Source organism: Festucalex cinctus, chromosome 1, assembly GCF_051991245.1.
Source record: "Festucalex cinctus isolate MCC-2025b chromosome 1, RoL_Fcin_1.0, whole genome shotgun sequence".
Taxonomy (NCBI): Eukaryota; Metazoa; Chordata; class Actinopteri; order Syngnathiformes; family Syngnathidae; genus Festucalex; species Festucalex cinctus.
In genome coordinates this window covers 24,646,223-24,668,014 of record NC_135411.1, presented here as the reverse complement: position 1 = coordinate 24,668,014, position 21,792 = coordinate 24,646,223, and the positions used below count along the sequence as shown (strand labels likewise).

The window sequence follows — 21,792 nt, the reverse complement described above, 5'->3', positions numbered from 1 at the left end:
AAGTGTGATTTTTTTTTTTTTTTTGAGAAAGAGAAAAATTTGTATTAAAGAAAAACAGTTGGGTCAATTTGAAAAATGCATTAAATAAATCAATACAAGAATCATGTCTTTTTTTAGACAATCTAATAAGATTATAGTTTAATGTGGAAAATCTACAGTCAGTGGTTTTCATTTGTATCTATCATTAGTTTGCTAACTTGGTTACGCCATAACTAAATTTCCCCAACTTTAATAGACCTATGCATCATGACTGAGCCAAGAAAAATACATTCTGAAAGCCAACTTCTCTAACAGAATCCAGGGCTAAGCTAACTCAAGGTAATACAACAACAACAGATTCTAGAGGCTAGCAGCTAATGGGTGTGCAAGTGTTTGTACTGTATTCAGCTGGATCACATAAATCAAGCAGTATTATGGATTCAAATATTTATTATGGTTTATTTTTGTTTATGTCATAATACTGTTTACATCAAATGTTGCAAGACTTGGGAGTGTTGGCATACAGACTCTGAGGCACACATGAAGTATTTGCAGTTTTTCACACTTGTCTCAAACTTCTAGCCACTGAATGAGCAGCATAGTTAGCTCAGCGTAGCAAGACAGTGTTATAAGATTTTGCTTCAAATTCCCGTCAAGCCCTGTGTGATATTTTCCAGACTAACCAAATCTATCAAAATACGAGGGCCCAAGTGAGAAAAGAGATATTGGCGTAAAATCCCCAAAATATAATTTTGGGAAGGCACTCCAAGACAAGACGACGAAATATGTTCATTATATTGCGACATAGGCAACGTCCGCAAAAGAATTTTTTTGTTGTTGATTTTGTGCTGTACTGTATTGTAAAACTGTCACAACACAGGTCAAAATAGGCTAAAACAAAGCTAAGAGAGGCCAACATAGACTAATACACAAGAGTTGTGAGTGGATACCATCCAACCAATCTATACCACAAGGCTAAAATCTTAGAGTCTACCATAGGCTAAAAATGCAGCTACGGAAGGTTATTAAATGCTAAATCCAGCTAAGAGAGAGGTTAATATATGCTAAAACAAAATTAAAGAGACTAAGACAACTGACACAACTGTAAAGACAGAGGCTAACATAGGCTAAAATTACAACATCTAAAAAGCTTGACAACACGCTAAAAGAAGCTAATTCGAGGCAACGATAAGCTAAAACTCAGCTAAGACAGGCTAACATTGGTTTATACGCAGCTAATAAAGTTTAAAACACAGGAGAGCAATGATGACATTTGTGTGCACTGTGCGGCGTTCATATTTACTCACCATCCAGTTCGCAGCCCAGCAGCTCCAGTCGCAGGCCCACTCCCTCCATGGTGGCTCTCTCAGGGTAGATCCGGATGAAACGGGTCAGCAGAGGACCCACCGACCTCAGCTCAGGTGTGTCGTGGTTCTGATTGCCAGAGAAGATCTAACAACCACAGGGGAGACCGACACAAATTAATCTGACTTCCATTACTGATAATTTACATAGCCTTTGGGAAAGAGAGGTTGCACAATCTCTGTAAGTGATGATGCAGGGAATGCCGCTGCACATCACAAAAATCTTGAAAAGGCTGCCTTAAACCATCTTCTAGTATGGAAATAAAATAAACTATAAAAATGTCTGTGGTAGAGGGGGTGCGCCATCAATGTTTGTAAAAATGTTAGGGAAAGGCTAGCTTAAATGATTTGCTTGTATCTTATTGAATAGTGAGGGAAGAACCTCCAGCACATTGTATGCAGTCAAACAGCGGGAGAGGAACACCTAAGACCTCCCTCAATGCACCCCCCACTGTCACCTTGGTGCCGACATCTGGAAGGCATGGAGCAGGATGTGGTTCCAGAGGGACGGGTCCGGGAGAGGAAGTGGGGTGTGCAAAGCAATGATATAGATTTCCTCTCCAGTGTGAGAATGAAATCGTCTAGAGACCCCAGGGCCTTTTTCAGGGGGTCTTACTCAAACCAATCTACTCATTCTATATTCCGAACACGAAGAGCACCTGTCAATCAAATTTTGTACACACCACATTCTACAACAAAAACCGCTATGCTGTGCAGTTACGAGAGCAACCCAGTTTTGACGACTAGGGGCTAATGGGGACTAAAACGCTCATAAGCACAAAATATTAAAACATTCAATATTATACATTTTCCTTTGATTTCAACAGAGCGTGCTTGTGAGCAAATTTCTCCACAATCAGCAGTTGTTATCACTTGACTTTGTGCGTGTGAATCTCATTTCCTGACATTTCCCCATCACGTCTTTGTCTTTACTCGTTTGGAAGAAACCATTGTGAAAAATTCAAACCACATTCCCAGAAACGCAGCTGACATGACTTAAACCACATCGATCTATTGAAATCTACTTTAAAGTAAGAATAGACATTTGTTTCATGTCAACCAACTCTAAACTATAATTGGATCCCTGTTAGCATTAGCGTACCACAGCTGCCTGAAAAAACATGAAGAGGAAGATTCGATATAGATGGATCAAAGGGGAACAAAGAACTCATGATAGTATAATGTAATCACAAACCAGCTATTACATTAACTATAGTGTTACAGACTTTGAAAATATCAATCTGCAATCCTTTGAAACGGGCCAACGAACACAGATAAGAGAGAATAACATCGATGCTTTGTGAAAAATACTTGTGTCCATTTTTTCTACAAACTACATTTTTGGGATGTCTGCATTCAGCTTCATCACAACAAACAAAAAATGTAACAAATGACAACAATTGACATAAGTGTTTTTCACATATCAGTGACGATATACTAAAACATGCGAAGCAAGGCCAACAAGCTAAGTCACAACTAGATATACTAAAATGTATTTACTTGTAAAAAAACCCCAAAAAACTGTATTCACACTTCAAAATGTTTGCTTTGTTCTTGTTTACCGCGAAACTGATGTTTGTTTATGTACAGCACTTTGTATACAGCAACGCCTGTTCTTAAAGCGCTTTATAAATAAAGTTGAGTTGAGTAAAACAAACTACGCAGATGCAACCTATAAACTGTTGTAAAAAATTAGGGATGTAAAGTTACAATATTGTAAAAAATGAGCTCATACAACAAAAAAACACACACAATATTGTTTTTGTACATTACAGCAATGAAAAATATACAAATATAAATATATATTAAAGAACATATAAATAATATTAATACACTAATACAAGCAGTACAATAAAGTAATCATTTTTTTTATTAATAAAATAAATAAATGAATAATTATTTAAATTAAATAAGAAATTAATAAATACCATAAATTGAGTTCCTCCATTCCAAATTGAGTTCCTTCATTTGGCCATTATCGTGGATTTTAAACATAGAAGGTCCAAAACACGCCTTGTGAAAATTAAACTGCACTAAAAAACTAGCCACCAGAGGGTGCTAGAACTGCACAAATTGAAATCCACCTGACTTTTTTAACAGATGTGCTGCTTTTAATATCGTGATATGACGACAACGATATATTGTGGCAGTTTTAATATCACGATATCGCCATTATCGTTACATAGAAGCAAGATATGAGACTCAAAACAGAACTAATAGATACTAAAATAGAAAAATAGTACAGATGTAACAGATAAAACTGCAAAGGCTAACAGGCTAATACACAGCTAGAAGAGCTAAATGGCGACAAGCACCCTCTTCAAGTTTTCGTGGACCGACCTTTGGCCTTGTAGTGTTTTCCTCGTTGACCATGGTCCAGTCTTCTCCATCCAGACTGTGCCCCACCTTGAACTTCTTCATGAAGACATTCTTGTCGTAGTGTTTCCCGCCCTGAATTACCACGCCACTCACCATCTTGTCCTGGCCCAGGTCCACCTGATAAAATGAAGCCGTCACTGTTAAATGTGAAATGTCTGATTACGCAATCAAATCACCTACCTTTACGATTACCTTAACCAAATTAAACCGAAAGAAAAAAAATAAAATAAAAATGCAACCCCAACTCTTAACCCTAATCACAATCAGGTAAGAAGGTTTTTACCTGGAGCCATTCATTCCTGAAGGGCTGCTTCGTCTGCTGGCCGGTCCATCCCGATCTGCCCGTCAACAAACGGGCGTTCTCGGCCACCCAGCCCCTGTTGGCATAGGATGAGGCGCTGATCTGACCGTCCGAGATTTGACCGGACAGCATGCCCAGCATTCCAGAACATGGGTAATCTGCATGGTGAAAAAATTGGAGGAATTATTTAACTGGACGGGCCGCATCATAGACATCACACTGTAGTGCTGCAACACATCAGCGCATCCACTATACTGAATGTGGCAGATCTACGCTATAAACTAATGCAAATATAGCAGGATGACTAAAAACTCCTTTCTATGGTCTGTCTGGATTGCGAGTATCAGTATGGTTGTGAACATGTTGCGAGTTGAAAGCATCATCTCAGGGGCATTTGACTTCACCAGACTTCCTGGCTGTTGCATTCGAGGCCACTCGACCCAGAGGCTAAGCTTCAGTCTGTTCGACAGAGTGGACACTTGCTTTTCCAGAAAATACACTCACACATCAAGTCTGTGTGGAGTGTTTCCCTTTGAGCGGGATAAGAAAACAGAGAAATGGACCACCTGAGGTTCGACAGCCGTAGAGCTCAAAGCGCATGCAGATGCCTTGTTCCCAGGACATGGGCCGGATGCGGATGTAGCGAGCCAGAGTTGGCTTGGGCAGTAAGGAGCGGGCCTCGTCTGTCGGGTTGTGGTTCCCCTGAAAGATCTGAAAGGGAGATGGAAGAAATGTTATTAATCTTCAGTGGTTAAAAAGTCTAGTCAAGTTCCCATGGGTGGTGGCGAATTTGGCATTGTCCATCAGTCTGATATACATCATTCTAGCAATCGGTAGCAATCGGAAAACAATCTCTCGCACAAGTTTGTTATTTAAGGATTCCTGTAAATAAGCCAAAAATAGCAACTTCCAACAAAGATGACAAATTTCTTGTTTGTTTCTCAGAGACTTTTGCTGGGGCTACTGATGACAGATATGTCGACTAAATTTCATGTTGCTAAGTGAAAGTGGCTGAGGGCGATTACTATTCCAGGAATTTACGAGCTAAGTTATTATTAGTTTTGCATTTTATAGTTGTTGAACCTTGGCACCATGTTACGAATACATAACCAAAATTCAAATGAACATATACTTACTGCACTTAGATTTTTTTTTGTGTGGATCTACTCTGTACATGTGCCCATGTGTCCATGCATGTAGTTAGCATAAACTGGCTTCAGGCCCATTCCCACTGGTGATAACGAGTTAAACAATTACTTTGTGTATCCTCTGTGACTGATGTCACGCATGAAATGAATGGTTGATTTCAGATTTCAGTATAGTAAAAATACTAAAAACCTTAATAGTGGTATACAAAAGCCGAGGTTCCAAAAAGGACCTGCAAAAAGGACAGTAGAAAATTTAAGAAAAAAAATATAGTAAAATAAGAAAATTATTACTTCAAATCAGCAAAATTATCTGCCAACAGAACAAGAAAAATGTACTTAAATTTACCTGTAAGATTTAGAAAAATAAGAAAATAATACTATTCCCATATCAACTACAGCGGTCTTGAAAATAGCATTTTTATACAAAAAAAAAAAAACAAGTTAGATTGACTTTTTCCAAGCTGTAATAAATAGAACTATTTTCCTCAAATACATATGTATTTTTTAGTTTTTTTTACTCTTGGATAACTTTGCCTGAGTGTCAAACAAGGAAGTGACAGGTCACATTTTTAATTGTCTTTGGTGTTTTATAAAGAAAGCGAAGTTTAGTTAACCCAGGCCAGAATTGAACCCACAACCTCCAAGTCTGAGAGTAGGCACTCTACCACTAGACAACTCTATTTGGATGTCGAAATATTTGAAAGACGAAAAATGATCTATCTTAGTAAGTATAACGAACCGCACATCTGATTGTTTCCATACTGGTAATTTTCCCATTTATTTTACTTCTAGATTATGCAACATCTTAAAATAAGAAAATTCATCTTATGAAACCCCAGTTCAGGGCCTTTAATGTTGTTTAGTTGTCATCTTAAAATGTGGAAAATGCTTGTTTTAAGTTACATGGTACTTAAAACTGGCTGTTAACACTCAAGGCTAAGACTGCTTGATCAAATAAGATAATCAAATAAAAAGTATCTAAAAATAAGCACAATTATCATGTCTGACAATTTAATTTTAAGTAAAAATAACTTGTCAATGCATAATAAGCAAATTAAGAAATTATATCTTAGTTAAGATGTCGTTTTTTTTGCAGTGTGCCCTAGTTTTCGTATGATTCAGTTTTCGGCGTTTTTTTTGTTTTTTTTTGGTCTAAACTTTTAATAAAAAACAAAACAAAACAAAAAACATCCTACATCTGCCCTTTTATTGTACAAAAAAACCCCTCAACAATTCATTTCCCAGAATCGATGCGTGTTCATCTGTAACATTTTGGAAGTTGTGTAAAAGGGCTCAACATAGGGCCAAGCATATTGCACAATGAAGCCTTTTATGAACACCACAAGGAAATGTCAATCCTGCCAGACTGCACTTAGGCAACGTCTATGTAACATCCGCCCATCAAAAGTCAGACCTTCAAAATAAAACTGCCAATATAAGTTTCACAACACTTTATTTGGGCCACACATGATGGCTTATTTAACAGTGACACTTAATAACCATTCGCAAAATAATAAGACAAAAAGGTCTTTCAGCCAAAAAAAGACTGCTGAAACTGTAATTTTGGCCCACCAATTGTTGCCCAAACTTGTCCCAGTAATGAAAATCAAAGCAGAAGGGTGAAGTCTCATTACACTGTTTTTGTATGTAAAGCTAGTTATCCTCTATTGAATGCATTTTTGTTAATATTTTTGGGTGTCTGGAACAGATTGTTTAGATGTAATTTGTTTCCTATGGGATATATTGCTTTGGATTTCGTACAATTCGGTTTTAGGCTGACCTTCCGGAAGGGATTACTCATGAAAAGTGAGGTTCCACTCTACTGCAAATGACTTGAGTGAATATTGACCTTCTGTTTGGAGCCGTCCTTCACAGTCACCCAGTCCTCTCCATTGGAGCTGAGATCAACCTTGTAGGAGCGAACAAAGTAGTGCTTCTGGGTCTCTTTGGAGATGGCTCCTTGAGTGCTGATGGCTGTGATGAACCTCAGAAAGCCCAAATCCACCTAGGAATAAGAACAAACAGTAATTGTAGACATAATGGAGATGTATACTTGAAACGGCAACATGAAAATATGGGGTCATTTTGAAGTCTTCAACTTTAGGCTTAAAGCTACTATATGGAGGATTTCCCCCCAAAATATCTTAACAACAGCATTTTTATTTGACCATTTATGACTAAAACATATTCTAATTAGTAGATCAACATCTTAGCTGTTCATAATGGGTACTCCTACAAGCCTCTGGCCAATATTTTTTAGGAAGCAACCAGGAAGCAATGGTTCGATTTTACCGCCCTCTGTCTAAGACGTGATGTCGTGCGTGTTTTCGTTCGTTGTTTCCTGTCGTCGCGAAGACGGAACTAGTACAGTACAGCTTTTCGCTGCAATTGAGTCTACTCAGAAGGAACCACCATCTGCATCTAGCGTGCCCCAGACACCCGCCGTTACTCCGCCAAAGGCTAAAAAAAAAAAAAAACAATGTCAAGTGCCACGAAAAAATCTAAACTTGGTAGTGACCGACGCCGGGCAAGAACGAGAGTGAACATCGGTTTGACATTTCAGCAGTGGGGAGAGTTGAGATCGGACTTGGATTAGAAAAGTGATTCACAGCTGGCTTTCCCTCTACTCCAAAAGGTAAGAAACGAGTATCTTGACATTTAGAAAAAAAAAATGTTTTAAATTAGCAGTAACTTCAAGATCGATCCCTTCTCGGTCGTAACTATTGGGGTGAAAGTGAGGTGGACGGCAACATTTAGCGTGAAAGGGGCGGCAAAGTTGAATGTAATAGAACAGAATGACTTTATGAAGAAGAGACGTTCCATCCCGCGGCGTTTCAGTCAGGCTAAATGTTGTGTTATTTTCCTCCGTGAAAACAACCTATTGTAGCTACATTATGCTAACGGAATGTGAACGCTACTACTGACTGGCGATAACATTCACGGCCATATCACACTAAGCAGTGAATGTGTCTATATGTTTTTCTCAATCGTCAATTTCCATAAATGACGAGCCACCTTTCGGCGAATGCACAATGACACTAGCCTTGGGGCGACAAAATAATAATGACTTGAATCAGGTTGACGTCCGTCGAACGGGATGACTACAATATGTAGCTGCGTTACTAAATTTGAACTACATATAAGAGACAGTGCTTAAATGCCAAACATTTGCGTTTTGGCCATTGCCAAGTGTAACAACTCGCCATAAAACACAAAATTCTATTAAGTCGATGGCGACCTGAAGGCGCTCCCCTGCTGGCACAAATGTAAATGCAATAAGACTTGGGGTGATGAAGTTGCCATGCAGTGTGTTTGTGTGTCACACAAGAGGAATGTGTGTGTATGTATCGCTATAACTGTACGTGGATGTGTGGGAACCAACTCGGCAGCAATTATACGGCTGTCTGCACGCATCACTAATGACTAGTGCCTGACCTCTACCATGTGTTGTTGTTTTGTATGCATTTGTATGCGTGTGTGTTGTGTGTGTACACTGAGAGCTTTTGTCGTATCAACTTTACTTGGCTGTGAGCAAAATAAGAGCATTTATTTTATAACGCCATCTCACACTCAGTGCCTGCAATTGTGTGTATTTGTGCGTGTAAACACATTAAAACAAGTATGTCCTGTTCAAATAAATGTCTCACAAGAGAGAAATGACATTAGAGAGAGACTCCAGGCTACTTTTTTATTGCACATGGAATGAAAATGTGATCTTAGAAGACTGCCAGATACGCTGGAGATGTTTTATCTGCTCGCATTATAAGAGAGAGATATTCATCATCAAAGATGTACAAAACGTATGCAATATACAGTATCAGTGTGTGCGGAAAATGGTAGAACTTATCTGAAATGAGGAATATTTCACGAGGTCGGGAATGTGGGCTTCACACCGCTCTTATCGCTGAACATTTCCTCAGATGGTGTTCACGCTTGAGCTAAAGCTAATCCATTTTATGACTTGACATGAGCATAATACTGTATAGAACTGCAAGTCTCCAATATGTGCGTTGTCGTCCTTATAACTTAAAAACATTTTGGATTGAAAGCGTGCAGTTTTTAGTCATCAAAGTTTGACGCCAACATTTTCACAATTTAGTATTGCTCATCTGTCGAGTATATAGTATAGTGCCTTAGTTACAATATGAAAAAAAATCTTTAGGAAGAGTTCGCCTTTTAAGCATATCGTCTCAAACATCGTGCTTCAAATTACAATGACAGTCTTGCTGAGTCTTCGGGCGTGGCTTCTTCCAACTTTTTTTGGTGGGTTTCCTCATGATAAACCAAGTTTCATATCGCTAAGTGAAACGGGCTCAGTGCCGTGAATTTTCGAAAGACAGTCTTAAATTTAGTGAATCATTGTTTTTAAATTTCATCAAAGTGGTCTTCAAAAAAGTTTTAAAAGTAGATTCCTCAAAGGGACAGAAACGTCTTCCTCTGGCTGCCAGCTGTTGCGCTCGTTAGCATTTTAGCGAGGTGGCAGGTCAGAGATACATTCCGGACAGTTCCTGCACCCATCCAGTGAGCGGGGCTAATTGATATTCCATCTTTCACTTGGCAACGTTGCAGCTCACGTACACACTTTCAAGAAGCGCAGGAAAGGGGCGGCACTCGCTAGCAGCGTGGCTAAATGGAATTGGGGAGGGGAAACAATGCTTCTTCCTGCCAAAACAGGATGCTGCCCCTTGGGTGATAGCGAGAGAAAAAGCTTTGGTTTGAAGGTTTTTACAATATCTGTTAGAGTCTGGATGATGCATTTTCATATCACTAAAAATTTGAGGGGGTAAAATAATGAACTTATGAACGGAGAAGTTTAGGGTCACCAACCTCTTGTTAAACATATAGATTAATGTGACGGGCTAACCTACCAGTGATGCATATTTGTAAAATAACAAATGTGCCCAAATCACCTTTAATAATGTTATTTTTATATCATTAATAATTAATGACGTTTACTTATGTGATGACACTAATCATGTTATTGATTTCTAAGGTGGAAAAGCGCTACATAAATGAAGTTGTCATGTTTCGGTTTGGGGGGTTGGGTTTTGGTTCAGTTTTTGGGTATTTATCGTCTCTTGTCTGGTTTGTCTCCCCTTGTCTTATCTTAGTTAAACTTGTCCACCTGTGTGTGTCTTCCCTCCCAGTATGTGTTGCTAATTAGTGCCCTCTGCCTGCTGTGTTTCCCACGTGTGTCTTATTAGTGTCTCGTTGGTGTTGTATTTAGTCAGAGGTGTTTGTCCACGCGTCGTGGTAGCATTGTCTTGTCTTGATGTACACAGCAAATGTACGATAAAAACATATTAGTTAAATGAATCAAATCAATTCCTGCAAATCACACTATTAGTTGAGTTAACAACTATCCAATCACCAAGTCTGTCCACGTCCTGGCAAGTCTGTCACGTCATGCCAAGTCTGTCCACATGCAGTCCAGTCATGGCAGCCAGTCTGCTCACATTCTGTCCCATCCTGTCTGTCACCATCTTTGCTGTAAATAAAGTTTCTCATGTTGCCCTTCCGGTCCGTTTCTCTGCCTTGTTTCTCCGCCCTTGGGTCCATCCCCCAGATCCATACTCCACACATCCGGACAGAAGTACCATTTAGCATTTACTATTATGTGGTTCTTTGAGCTACCTGGTGTCAGTGGGCACTAAGTTGGTGACCCCTGTTGTATCAATTGAGTCAACTTTCTTTTTTTTTTTTATATATATATATACCAATATCACAATGTGAGACAAAAAGCTTGATATGTCCAATTATGAATATGTTTTTTTATTTTTTTTATATGAATATGTTTTCTTTATTAAACAAATGCAAATATTCGAATATATATACAAAAGAGTAGAGTATCTGATTTTCGTGCAGTGTTTATTGCTAAAGATTGGCAGCTGTGGTTGAATATGTGTGGTTTGGTCACCCATGTTATGTTTCCGCGACTATACAAGTGTAACAGTTGAATTTAGTATGGGTCATGCCTGCAGGGTGGGTTATAGGCATGACCAATCGAGCTACGCTTAATGCAACTGTTAGACAAGTGGTGTTCTGTTTACGTTTTAATTTATTATACATATTATATACTCCTGTATTGTCACATGACACACACACATATACAATTAGTCAAGGAATAAGAGGCAGTTCATTAATCCCACCACCCCCAAGAGGAAGCATTCATTTTTACATTATCTGCAAAGAAAAAAAGAAATGTATCATTTCTGTGCAAGTCAATAAACTTAATGCAAGTTACTCTTTGACCATTGACTCTCTACAGGTCTTGAGATTTCAATTCGGTGGAAGCTGTTTTTGTTTTTTTGTCGTCTAACTTTTGACAAGGCGGTGCTCACACGAGGCCCAAACATATTCTCCAGATGGCGACATCTTCCTGATGGCGTCAGAGAGATCCTGAGGAGGTCTATAAATACCGCCGACAGTCCAGTGGGGGAAAGGAAGCCTTTCCTGGGCTTTCTTTGCATTGTGATTACAATAGCAATATATTTGTGTGATGGTAAAGATTGGAGCCTCCATTTGCGACTGGACAAGTCTTTTTAAATCCTTAAAAGTCACTTAGAGGAAGACCTCTCACTAAATTTGACCCCCAGGTGTAAAAAGACAATGTGATAGGGTATTGCGTTTGTGAAAATCCACCCATTTTTATCCATCTCAGGGGGGGCCATTTTGCCACTTGCTGAAGAAAAGTGGGTCGCACTAAGTGACAACAGGAAATTGTGGGTCCCTGGTTGACAACAGTTGAGAACCACTGCATGAAAACCCTCAGAAGCAAGTCTCCCAAATGGTCCCCAGCTGAGAAGAATTGCCCGTGTTGTTCAGCGAAGGGCGCGACATGCTGGCCCTGGGCGACCGCTCTTCATTCATCTTCCTTGAAGGGTAAAAGTTGCAACGTCGCGCTCACATGCTCGCCTCGCGTCTCCCACAAACACGTCAATTATTCACGTGGCGCCATTCATGTTTTATGGAAACTATTTTGAGTGTAGCAGTCATAACGTTGTGGTGATGTCACGCTGACTTCTTTAAACTGATGATCACATAAAAAAGAAAAGCTCGTTTAAATACTGAAACTGCAGCATAACAATGATGTCATTCATTTTTTTGCTTGGAAGATTACAGCATTACTAAGACTGCTCTTACATCTGTACTACATGTGGTGAATAAAATTCCTGTATGGCATCCAACATAACTAAAACGAACTATGAAATGAAACAATTGCACAAAATACATTTTATATTTACAAAATTCAACCTGCAATCTAGTTAAGCGTGCTAATCTCGTGTTAGGTAATGAATGGGCATTGTTTTGATTTTTTATTTAATTACGGTCGACAGCTAACCTGGACTGTGTGTAAAATCAACCAAATCAAATGTTTGACAGCCAGTGGAGATTGATTGTCAGCATTGGTTTTTAGCCTGATTTAGTTCATCCCCACTCAATCTGGAATGGTCTTCAACCAATCTGGATTACCAACACTCTATTTGGAATGGTCATCAATTTATCCTCATTTGTTTTATTGGTCTCCACTCAATCAGCATTGCTCATCAGTCAACAAGAATTGGTTGCCACTCTATCTGATTTGTCACCACTCAATCCAGAATGGTCACAAACTAATCTGGATTGATCGTCAACCCATTTTGGACGATCTGGATTCGTTGCCACTCAATCGGCAATTATCATCAATTACCTGTAAAATGGATTTCCAGTCAACCTGGATTGGACATCAATCAAATGCCATTGGTTGTCAGTCTATAAATTTGGTTGCCACTAAATCTGGAAATAAATTGGTCTCCGGTCAATTGCAGGACATATAGACAGACAGGCATTAATCAAAGTCAGTTGCTTGTTACTACACTGCCAATGACCTGAGAAGACTTTCAAGATGTATTTTTCCATCAGATCAAAATGGAGCAAGCAAACTCGTGAGCAGCATAAAATGATGAATGTTTACAATGAAATGATGACCCGCAAAAAAAAGTCCAGTCCAATGTCTTCACTGTGTGCTGACTAGAAACAAACCTTTTCACCTCTCTGATTGTCTGCTTGAATCCCGGAGGGACGATCAGGCCCAGTAGCCCGTGAGAAGTCCCCAGACAGACAATAGAGCATCACCACCACCACTAATACTCTGCCCACGCCGACTTCCCGCCCTCTTCCTGTTTCCTCGGCCATTGTGCGGCTTCCTCAATGAGTTCCTGTCCTGACAATGGGAGCAGGCCTCTAGGCCTCCATCTCAGGGACCAATCATGCGCTAAATGATTGTTGTAGTAGCAATGTGGGTTTTTAATATGCCGGGTCTAGTTGGACGGTATCATAAATATCCAGATTTAAAAAGTTAGATATATTCATTTATTTGTTCAATTAAATCACCTTTGGGGTTGATTTAACATACCCAGTCAGTTACCTGAGGCTTTACAATTTTTAGTGTTTCAGTTTTCTATAGTGCAAGAGCACAGGCATAAACGGGTAATGATAAGCAGCCACAATTCAGCCTGAGCTAAGGAAATCATAAATGCATTAACCCATTTTTGTTACGCACCTGTTGTGTTGAAAACACTAGGCTATACTCAGGCTGAAATATTGTGATTTGCTTCTATTGTTTACTCTTGATCTGCTCTATACATCTACTTCTAATCTATTCTTCTTTATTGTACTGCATTGTATTCTACCTTTACTCGGTAATGACAATCTCAACTTTACATATATTTCCTTATTGTAGTCTAGCTCTATGGGGTATATGCCACGGAAGAGGCGGGACGTGATTTTGCACATCAGTTCATTTCCAGTCCGGGTTGTGAACGCGCAACTCAGGGGCACAAAGTCGGAAGCTCAGGTATTTTTGACGCAGCCCAAAGCGAACCGAAAACAAACTGTTGTGCAAAATACAGTCCCGCCTCTTCCGTGGCATATACCCCATTCTACATCCACTCTATAGCTACTTTATTCTACTTTCCATTTATCATAATGGTATCCTACATCTACTCTTACCTGTACTCAATATCAATACTTTACTCCAGTCCAACGTATTCTACTCTATTTGATTTTAATGTATTTTCTATCTACTCCGTAACTACTCTACATATCTTCCGTTTTTAATACGTAATATTATTTCTGATCGTATCCAACTATATGATGTTCATTCAACAGGTGTTTTTTGTTTTTTTTTGTTTTGTTTTTTGTCCATGTCCAAAATCAAGTACATTGAGATGGGATTTTGTTGTCGGTATAGTGCCATAAAGCATCAATGGCCTGGAATAGTAAGTGGCCTTTAATATTGTTGAAATACTCTAGGATTGTGGATTTATAGAATTTGGTTCTTTATATTTAACATCAACAAATGTGAAGGCACAGGACATTAAAACGTGTAAAAAGTGAAGCACTGAGAATAAAGTTAATGCACTGTAAGTTAAATGCTGTTTTGAATGAGAGTGAACGACCAGCAAGCTTTACGTGACACATGCGCGTAAACAGGGACAAGCACAATCGCAGACAATGCGGAGGCGGCAGCTTCACCATGAAAATTTCATGCTGATTTTCCGCTCTAACGTGCAGGGGAAATGCAGCAAATGAGTGAACAATGTTCATGTTTCACATCAACAATGTTCTCGCTGCATGTGAACAAAATCTCTACGGTGTGTTTGGGTTCAAGCTGAGGACTGGCCAAAACATGACATCATTACTGTACTCATTTTGTTTTTTCAGATTTGGGAGGTGAGGAGCATCTGATGACTAGGATCGCCACTTTGAGAAATGCTTGTGGATATTCTCATTCATCCACTTCACTGAATCGATTGCAACCCACTTTGAGAGCCAGGCACAAATTTGAAACCCTTCACTTAACATTAGGGGTGTGAATTGCCTAGTACCTGACGATTCGATTCGTATCACGATTCACAGGTCACGATTCGATACCGATTAATCCCGATACGAATTTATAAGTCGATTGTTGCGATTTTTTTCCATTCAAATTTAGAAAATACTAATCAGTAAGCTTGTAGAGTGTAAGATTTATATGAAAATGTATTATTTATTTATCTGAAATTTCAGTCTTATAGAGGTTGTAATCTGTTTCATGTTTGAACAGCATTAAAATAAAATATTAAGGCTTAATGTTCCGTTCATATAACATTCTTCCATGCTCAAGGTGTGAATCCTAACCCGAAGTCAGACGTTTTGTTGAATATTTTTCCATTAAAAATGGAAGTTTAAAAATCGATTCACACACACACAAAAAAAAAGAAAAAAAAAAGGCAATGATGATAAGACGTTGAATCGGTAAGACTACCGAATGAACAATTCTGAGCTCTTAAAAAAATAAAAATAAATAAATAAATAAAAAACAAAAACAAAAAACGATTTTTTTTTAATCGATTCGAGAATCGCACGATGTAGTATCGCGATATATCGCCGAATCGATTTTTTTTTAACACCCCTACTTAACATGCTAATTTAATATCCTATCTTTGGCTTGAATGCCCTAATTTAAAACTCTAACCTTGGTCTGAAACTTTAATCAAAGGATGACACTCAAAACCTGGCTTGAAATCCTAATTTGAACCAAAACCCTGTCTTAAAAACACAATCCTTGTTTGAAACCCTTCTTAGGAATGCTAACCTTGTCTTGAAACTCTAATACGAAACATTAACCCTGGCTGGAAACCCTAATTGCAAACCCCAGCCCTTGTTTGAAGCTCAATTTTCCAAACGTAACCATCCATCCATTCCCTGCACCACTAATCCTCAGTAAGTTTGCACGTGTGCAGGTGGATATCTCACCTGACCTTGGGCGAGAGGCAGGGTACACCCTGAACCGGTTATCAGTCCATCGTAGGGTCAAACCCTAACCCTAATTTGACACCCTAATTCTTGTTTATAACCTTAATTTTAAACTCTTACCCTTAATTGAAATCCTAACCTTATCTTGAAACTCTTACTCTGAAACCATAAACTTGTCTTAAAAGCCTAACTTCAAACCATAAATCTGGTTTGAAAACCTAATCCTGTTTTAAAGACCTAAATTCAAATTTAAGTCCGTGATTGAGATCCTAAACCTGACTTTAAACCTTAATTTCCAATACTAAACCTTGTTTGAAACCCTAAATCTATCTTGAAATCCCAATTTTATACCCCGACCCTTGTTTAACGCCCTAAATTCAAACCCTAACATTTTTTTGAAACCCTAACCTGGCTTGAAACCCTAACGTGAAAACTTAACTCAACATAAATCCCTACTAAGAAACCCGAAGCCAGGTTTGAAACCCTAAAACTTGTCTAAAACTCTAACCTCCACTTGAAACCCAACATTCAAAGCATCATTGGAATAGCACAATCAGAAGGCGGAGGCACTGACCTGGATCCACTCCCGTACGGTGTCGTCGGACGGCGTCCATCCGTTCTCGCGATAGTTGAGGCGAGAGCGTTCCGGGGACCAGTTGTTGTTGTACTGCGAGGAGGCGCTAATCTGCTCCGAGGAAATCTCGCCCGACTCCATGCCCAGAGGCTCCGAGCACGAGAAGTCTGACGAGCACAGAGTAACCAACGGTTAGCCTTTGACCTCTGTCAAGGCTTTGTCATTCGGTCCTTTCACACTCACCTCATTCTGTGTGAAAGGTACCAACACCAAATGCAAGGTTAACTTGTTTTAAAACCCCAATTTCAAACCTTAACTCTTGTTTTAGACTATCTCTGGCTTCAAATAAAATCTTAAACAGGCTTCAAAGCCCAATTTAAAATCTTAACTCTGGTTTTGACACCATAATTTGAAATCTTAATCTTGGTTTAGAATGGTGCTTGAAACCCTTTGGGTGAACTATGGAACCCTAACCCTTGTTTGAAACTCCAAGCCTGTCTTGAAAGCCCCAATTGAAAAGCTTAAGCAGGCCTGACAGGAAGCTCACCTGGTTGTGCATTTCCTTGGGGGAGGCCGGTGTCTCTGATGGTGTAGTTGGCGGAGAATCCCTCCCTGGTGATGGCCGTGTCAGTGGTGATGGTCATGGACAGGATGCCCGTGTAGGAGATGACGCGACCTGGAGACGACTGGCCGCAGTAGCGCCCGATGTGGGGACCCACTGACGAGGACGAGGACCAAGAAGAAGAAAATGTTCACGTTAGCTTTTGATTTGGATTTTTTGGAGTGCCAGTGATAATGTCAAAAATGAAAACTGTAAAACTGCAATGAAAGTGATAAACACATGACAACATTTGTGTTGCACCCCATTCCCTGGCTAATCCTGGAATGACACTTTACTTTGAAATTCTAACACCTGTGTGAAAACTTAATCTAGGATTAAAACCTTATTTTGAAACCCCAACCTTGTCTTGAAACCTTAATTTGAAACCCCATCCTTGACTTGAAACCGCACTTTTGAACTGTAATCCAGGCTTCAAAACCCATTTTAAACTTTTATTAAGCACTATATTTGACTTAGGGGTGTGCGAATCATGACATAATTTATCATAATAATAATTAGCATTAAAAATAAAAGCATCGTCATCATCATTAGCAAGGTTGGCATGCCAGCTGGCAGCATCCCCTTTACATTGCCACACTCACAGCTCCGCTAATCTGCCAGGATTAACGTTGTCATTACCACCAGCTGCAGGCGATGCCATCCACAATCTGTGACGGATTATACGTGGAATTACGACAGTTTTATCTGGTGCGTGGCGTTAACGCTGCCAGCCTGTGTGGTGTTGCTGATCTAACAATTATGCAGCAAAGATAAAAGACAAGATGCATTAATTTGCTTTTAATTACTTGATACACAATAATTTCCCTGATGAGAAAGGAACGCATCTATTTAAGGGAGGTGTTTATTTTTTTTAAATAATTACACTGACTAGCCGTCGTTTTCCATTTTTGTGGGAGGTATTTACTGCATTTACACATATTGCTTTTTTTTATTTTTTTTTTTTTACTCTGATAGCTCAGGGGAGGCATTTCTTTGAGGGAGGCATTTGTTTACTTTAATTACACATACTACCATTTTATTCCTGGTAGTAAAAGGATGATGAGAAAGAGGACCTGTCTATTGATTTATCTTAATTATAAATATTTTTTTTCACTCTGATGGCTCAAGGGAGGTGTCTATTTAAGTGAGACAATGAATATCTTAATTACACATACTACAATTTTTTTTTTGCCGTTGGAAAGAAAGCAAGCAACAACTTTTGGGAGATGTTTATCTAAATCCCACAGACAATGTTTTTTTTTCTGATGGGAAAACAGACATATCTATTTGAGGGAGTACTTTCCTTTCATTAAATAATTTCATTTACTTTTTGTTTTTTCATGATGGAAATGGGCGTGTGTCTATTTTTTGGGGGGCTGGAGGTGTTTATTGGTCTTAAATAATTACACTCGCTACCTTTTTTATTCTGATGGCAAAAAACTGACAGTGAACTCTATCTGAGGGAGCCATTTAGTTATTTTAAATAGCGCCACTTACGAGCCATTGTTTTACCATGAAGGGAAAAGAGGCCATGTCTATTTGAGGTAGGCATTTATTTATCCCATTTACACAGACTACCAGGTTTGAGGTCTGTTGGGAGAAGTAATCATCTATTTTAGGTAGGCGTTTAAATATCTTAATGACACATACTAGCAGTTGTTTTTCCTGTTACAACAATATGAAAACATTTATCTCAATTACATTTACTATTAGGGCTACACGATATACAGTAACAAAGAAATATCGCCATCATAGTAATGGCACATGCAATATGCATATTGTAAATGTGTGCGATACATTCATATGGAATTGTATGCTTTTATCTGACACTGAATAATCTTATATGTACTTGCCATCCAATAGGAGAACAGTATCAGTAGGCTGCATTCCTAAAGCTAAATAACTTAATAAGACTAGACGAAGTGCAATTTCTGCAGAAATTGCGTGGGAATGCTGAAAGCCCTCCTTAGGAGCCATTGAACCCTCCACCCCCACCACCGTAATGAATAAGGAGACATATTTATATGAGGGCCCTGCGATTGGCTGGCAACCAGTCCAAGGTGTCCCCTGCCTACTGCCCAGAGCCAGCTGAGATAGGCGCCAGCACCCCCCGCGACCCTTGTGAGGAATAAGCGGTCAAGAAAATGAATGAATGAATTTATATGAGGGAGGCATTTATCAGAAAAGGCTCCTGACCTGCGGGATATCCGTCCCAGATCTCCAGCCAGTCGTAACGGCACAGCGCCCCCGGTGGCGGTGTGGTGTCGGGCTCCATATCGAAGCTGTCGAACTCCACCAAGATCTCAGACATCTTGGGGGCGAAGATCATGAAGGTGCACTCCAGGTTATTGGGGTACTTGTCGGGGTAGCCCGGTGTCCTGATGACCCCCGCGGGAGCCGTGAAGTTCCTGGAGCATTCCTGACCTGTCGGGAGGAGGCGGGAAGGAATGTTTTGAATATGGGGTTAAAGCATCAAAGTGTGTTTGGCTGGTAACAAATTGACGCAGTGGTGATGGCGTGAACCCCCCTGGGTAGCGTTTTCAACACGTTTTCACATAAATGTCACTTTGCCTTATAATTGGGGGAAGCACCTCTTATTTATCTCTTGTGATGACCGATATAGTATCGCTAGCTATTCTTGCTGCTGTTCACATAAACATAAACATCTGCAGCTGGCTTTCTATTCATATTGTTAGTTAGTTAGTTAGTTAGTTAGTTAGTTAGTCAGTCATAGTTTGGGACATAAAATGCTATTGATATTGTCGCTGCTGTTAACATTCATACATTTTTTTGCTTATTATATTCTGCTTACACTTTGTGTACCATTACTATTTATTAATAGGATTATATTTTAATGACATACAATACAGCTGACAGTCTTGCTGCTGTTACAGTTAGTGTACAGTATACAGACCATTGTTTGCCACATACAATGCTGCTGACTCTTTTTGTTGATGTTCACATTTACTAGTAAATATTTAGATTATTATTATTATTGTTATTATTCCTGTGAAAACCTCTGGATCTACAAATAAAACGTTTATTTTTCACCATTTTGCCCCTGGTGGAGCATCTGTGTTTGTGTTGACACTGAAGACATGGAGACTACTTTTTATTGACTGCCGGGCAACAAACACAAAAAACACACAGACCCAGAAACACGTGCCGTGTCAAGTTGCTGTAATTAAAGCTAACCGCAAATCGTAATGGGACTTTTACTATTCTAAAAAAGTTATAAAAGATGTCTGATGGGATTTCCCCCGCCATGTTCTCGTCGACCTTGTTGTATTTGTGGTTTCATGTTCTTTTATGACTCATGCAACAATGTGAAGCGACTGAAGGTTCAACTGAATCTGAAAATATTTAACACAAGGTTTGCGTCGCTGTTGCACGGTGCTAACTGGTAAAAATGGAGCAATTAGGGAGTGCCTAATTCACAAAACATGCGCAGCTGGGGAACTCCGTCACTAAGTACGCTGCCAATCAGATTGCTTCACGGTGCGCCAGTGTTATTTGTGCATATGTAAATTAGGTAATTTGCATACATTTGACACAAAACATGCCCATCCTAATGCAAATAAGACTCATTGATATACAGCGTCTAATTCACTAACACCAGCGCAAATAGCCACACCGCGTTTGCGTGACGCAAATAACGTTTTTGGAAAGCATGTATAAACTTGCCACAACCTCGATCCTGGGATCATGACAGCAATGCATGCCATTTGCGGAACAACATGCACGGCTGATCACGCAGAGAGGAGAGATATAGATATAGACAGTGTTGCCGGTAACGCGTTACTTAGTAACGCGTTACTCAAAAAAGTTGCTTTCTAAAGTAACTAATAGTCTAACGCGTTACTTTATTCTACAAAGTAGTCTGATTAAAGTTACTGTCCAGAGAATCAATGCGTTACTCCACATTTTCATGAAGAATGCAAACTATCTGACTGTTGTAACAGTCACAAACAACTACTGCTAACTACGAAGATGAGGCAGAAGTCATTGATCACCACACTGAATTCAGCCATGGTCTGGTCATGAATGGTTTGCACATTCAAAACAAAAGTGATGATACTTTTACTACTAGTTTTATTAACCAACAGGCACACAACACAACAAAAAAAGTGTGCATTATGGACCATAAAAGTGGTAAAAAAAAATAATTTATTTCCATCCTCAACTGGTCCGTGAAGCATTATGGGATGAGGTCGTCTCCGCCCTCTCGCCAGGGGGAGTGACGTCAGACAAGTTACGTTTTCAGTAGGGGTGGAACAAAAAAACGATTCGACCGAACCATCGTTCGTCAAGGGGAGCTAAACGACCGTATCGGTTGCGAGTGAGGCTTTATGGTTTTCATAACAATAGCAAGAGTTCTGCGCCGTGCTCTACTTGTTTTGTTTACATTTCAGTAGCATCACCATTCAAGCTACTTCCGTGTTTCCGTGCTCGCGACACGGCGCGCGCGCGCGCGCAACGAGTGACAACATACAAATGGAGACAGTTAGCAGAAGCCGGTGCCGTACATCTCGGTATTTCCCATGGCTATCGAGTCCTCTCGGTGCACTTGTATGTCCCGGGCCGGCGTTGGTACTGCGCGCGAGCCAAAAAGAACAACTCCCGTGACGATCCAATGCATGGATTCAAACGACACAGGTATGTCCCAC

General features: G+C 39.6%; 1 protein-coding gene across 5 annotated transcripts in view; it reads right to left on the bottom strand.

Annotated features, from left to right (window-relative positions):
* Window positions 1–21,792, bottom strand: part of LOC144020987 (neuropilin-1a-like) — a 56,667-nt gene that overhangs the window by 13,013 nt on the left and 21,862 nt on the right. For all 5 annotated transcript variants that reach the window (XR_013284023.1, XM_077524937.1, XM_077524951.1 and 2 more), the window contains 8 exons: window positions 19,322–19,549; window positions 17,072–17,242; window positions 16,525–16,691; window positions 7,021–7,176; window positions 4,590–4,734; window positions 4,006–4,181; window positions 3,684–3,839; window positions 1,287–1,431 (listed from right to left, as the gene is read on the bottom strand). Coding sequence is in view for 4 of the 5 variants with exons in the window: in XM_077524937.1 (XP_077381063.1) it covers window positions 1,287–1,431; window positions 3,684–3,839; window positions 4,006–4,181; window positions 4,590–4,734; window positions 7,021–7,176; window positions 16,525–16,691; window positions 17,072–17,242; window positions 19,322–19,549 (1,344 nt within the window). In the remaining variant the exon portion in view is untranslated. The remainder of the gene's footprint in view (window positions 1–1,286; window positions 1,432–3,683; window positions 3,840–4,005; window positions 4,182–4,589; window positions 4,735–7,020; window positions 7,177–16,524; window positions 16,692–17,071; window positions 17,243–19,321; window positions 19,550–21,792) is intronic.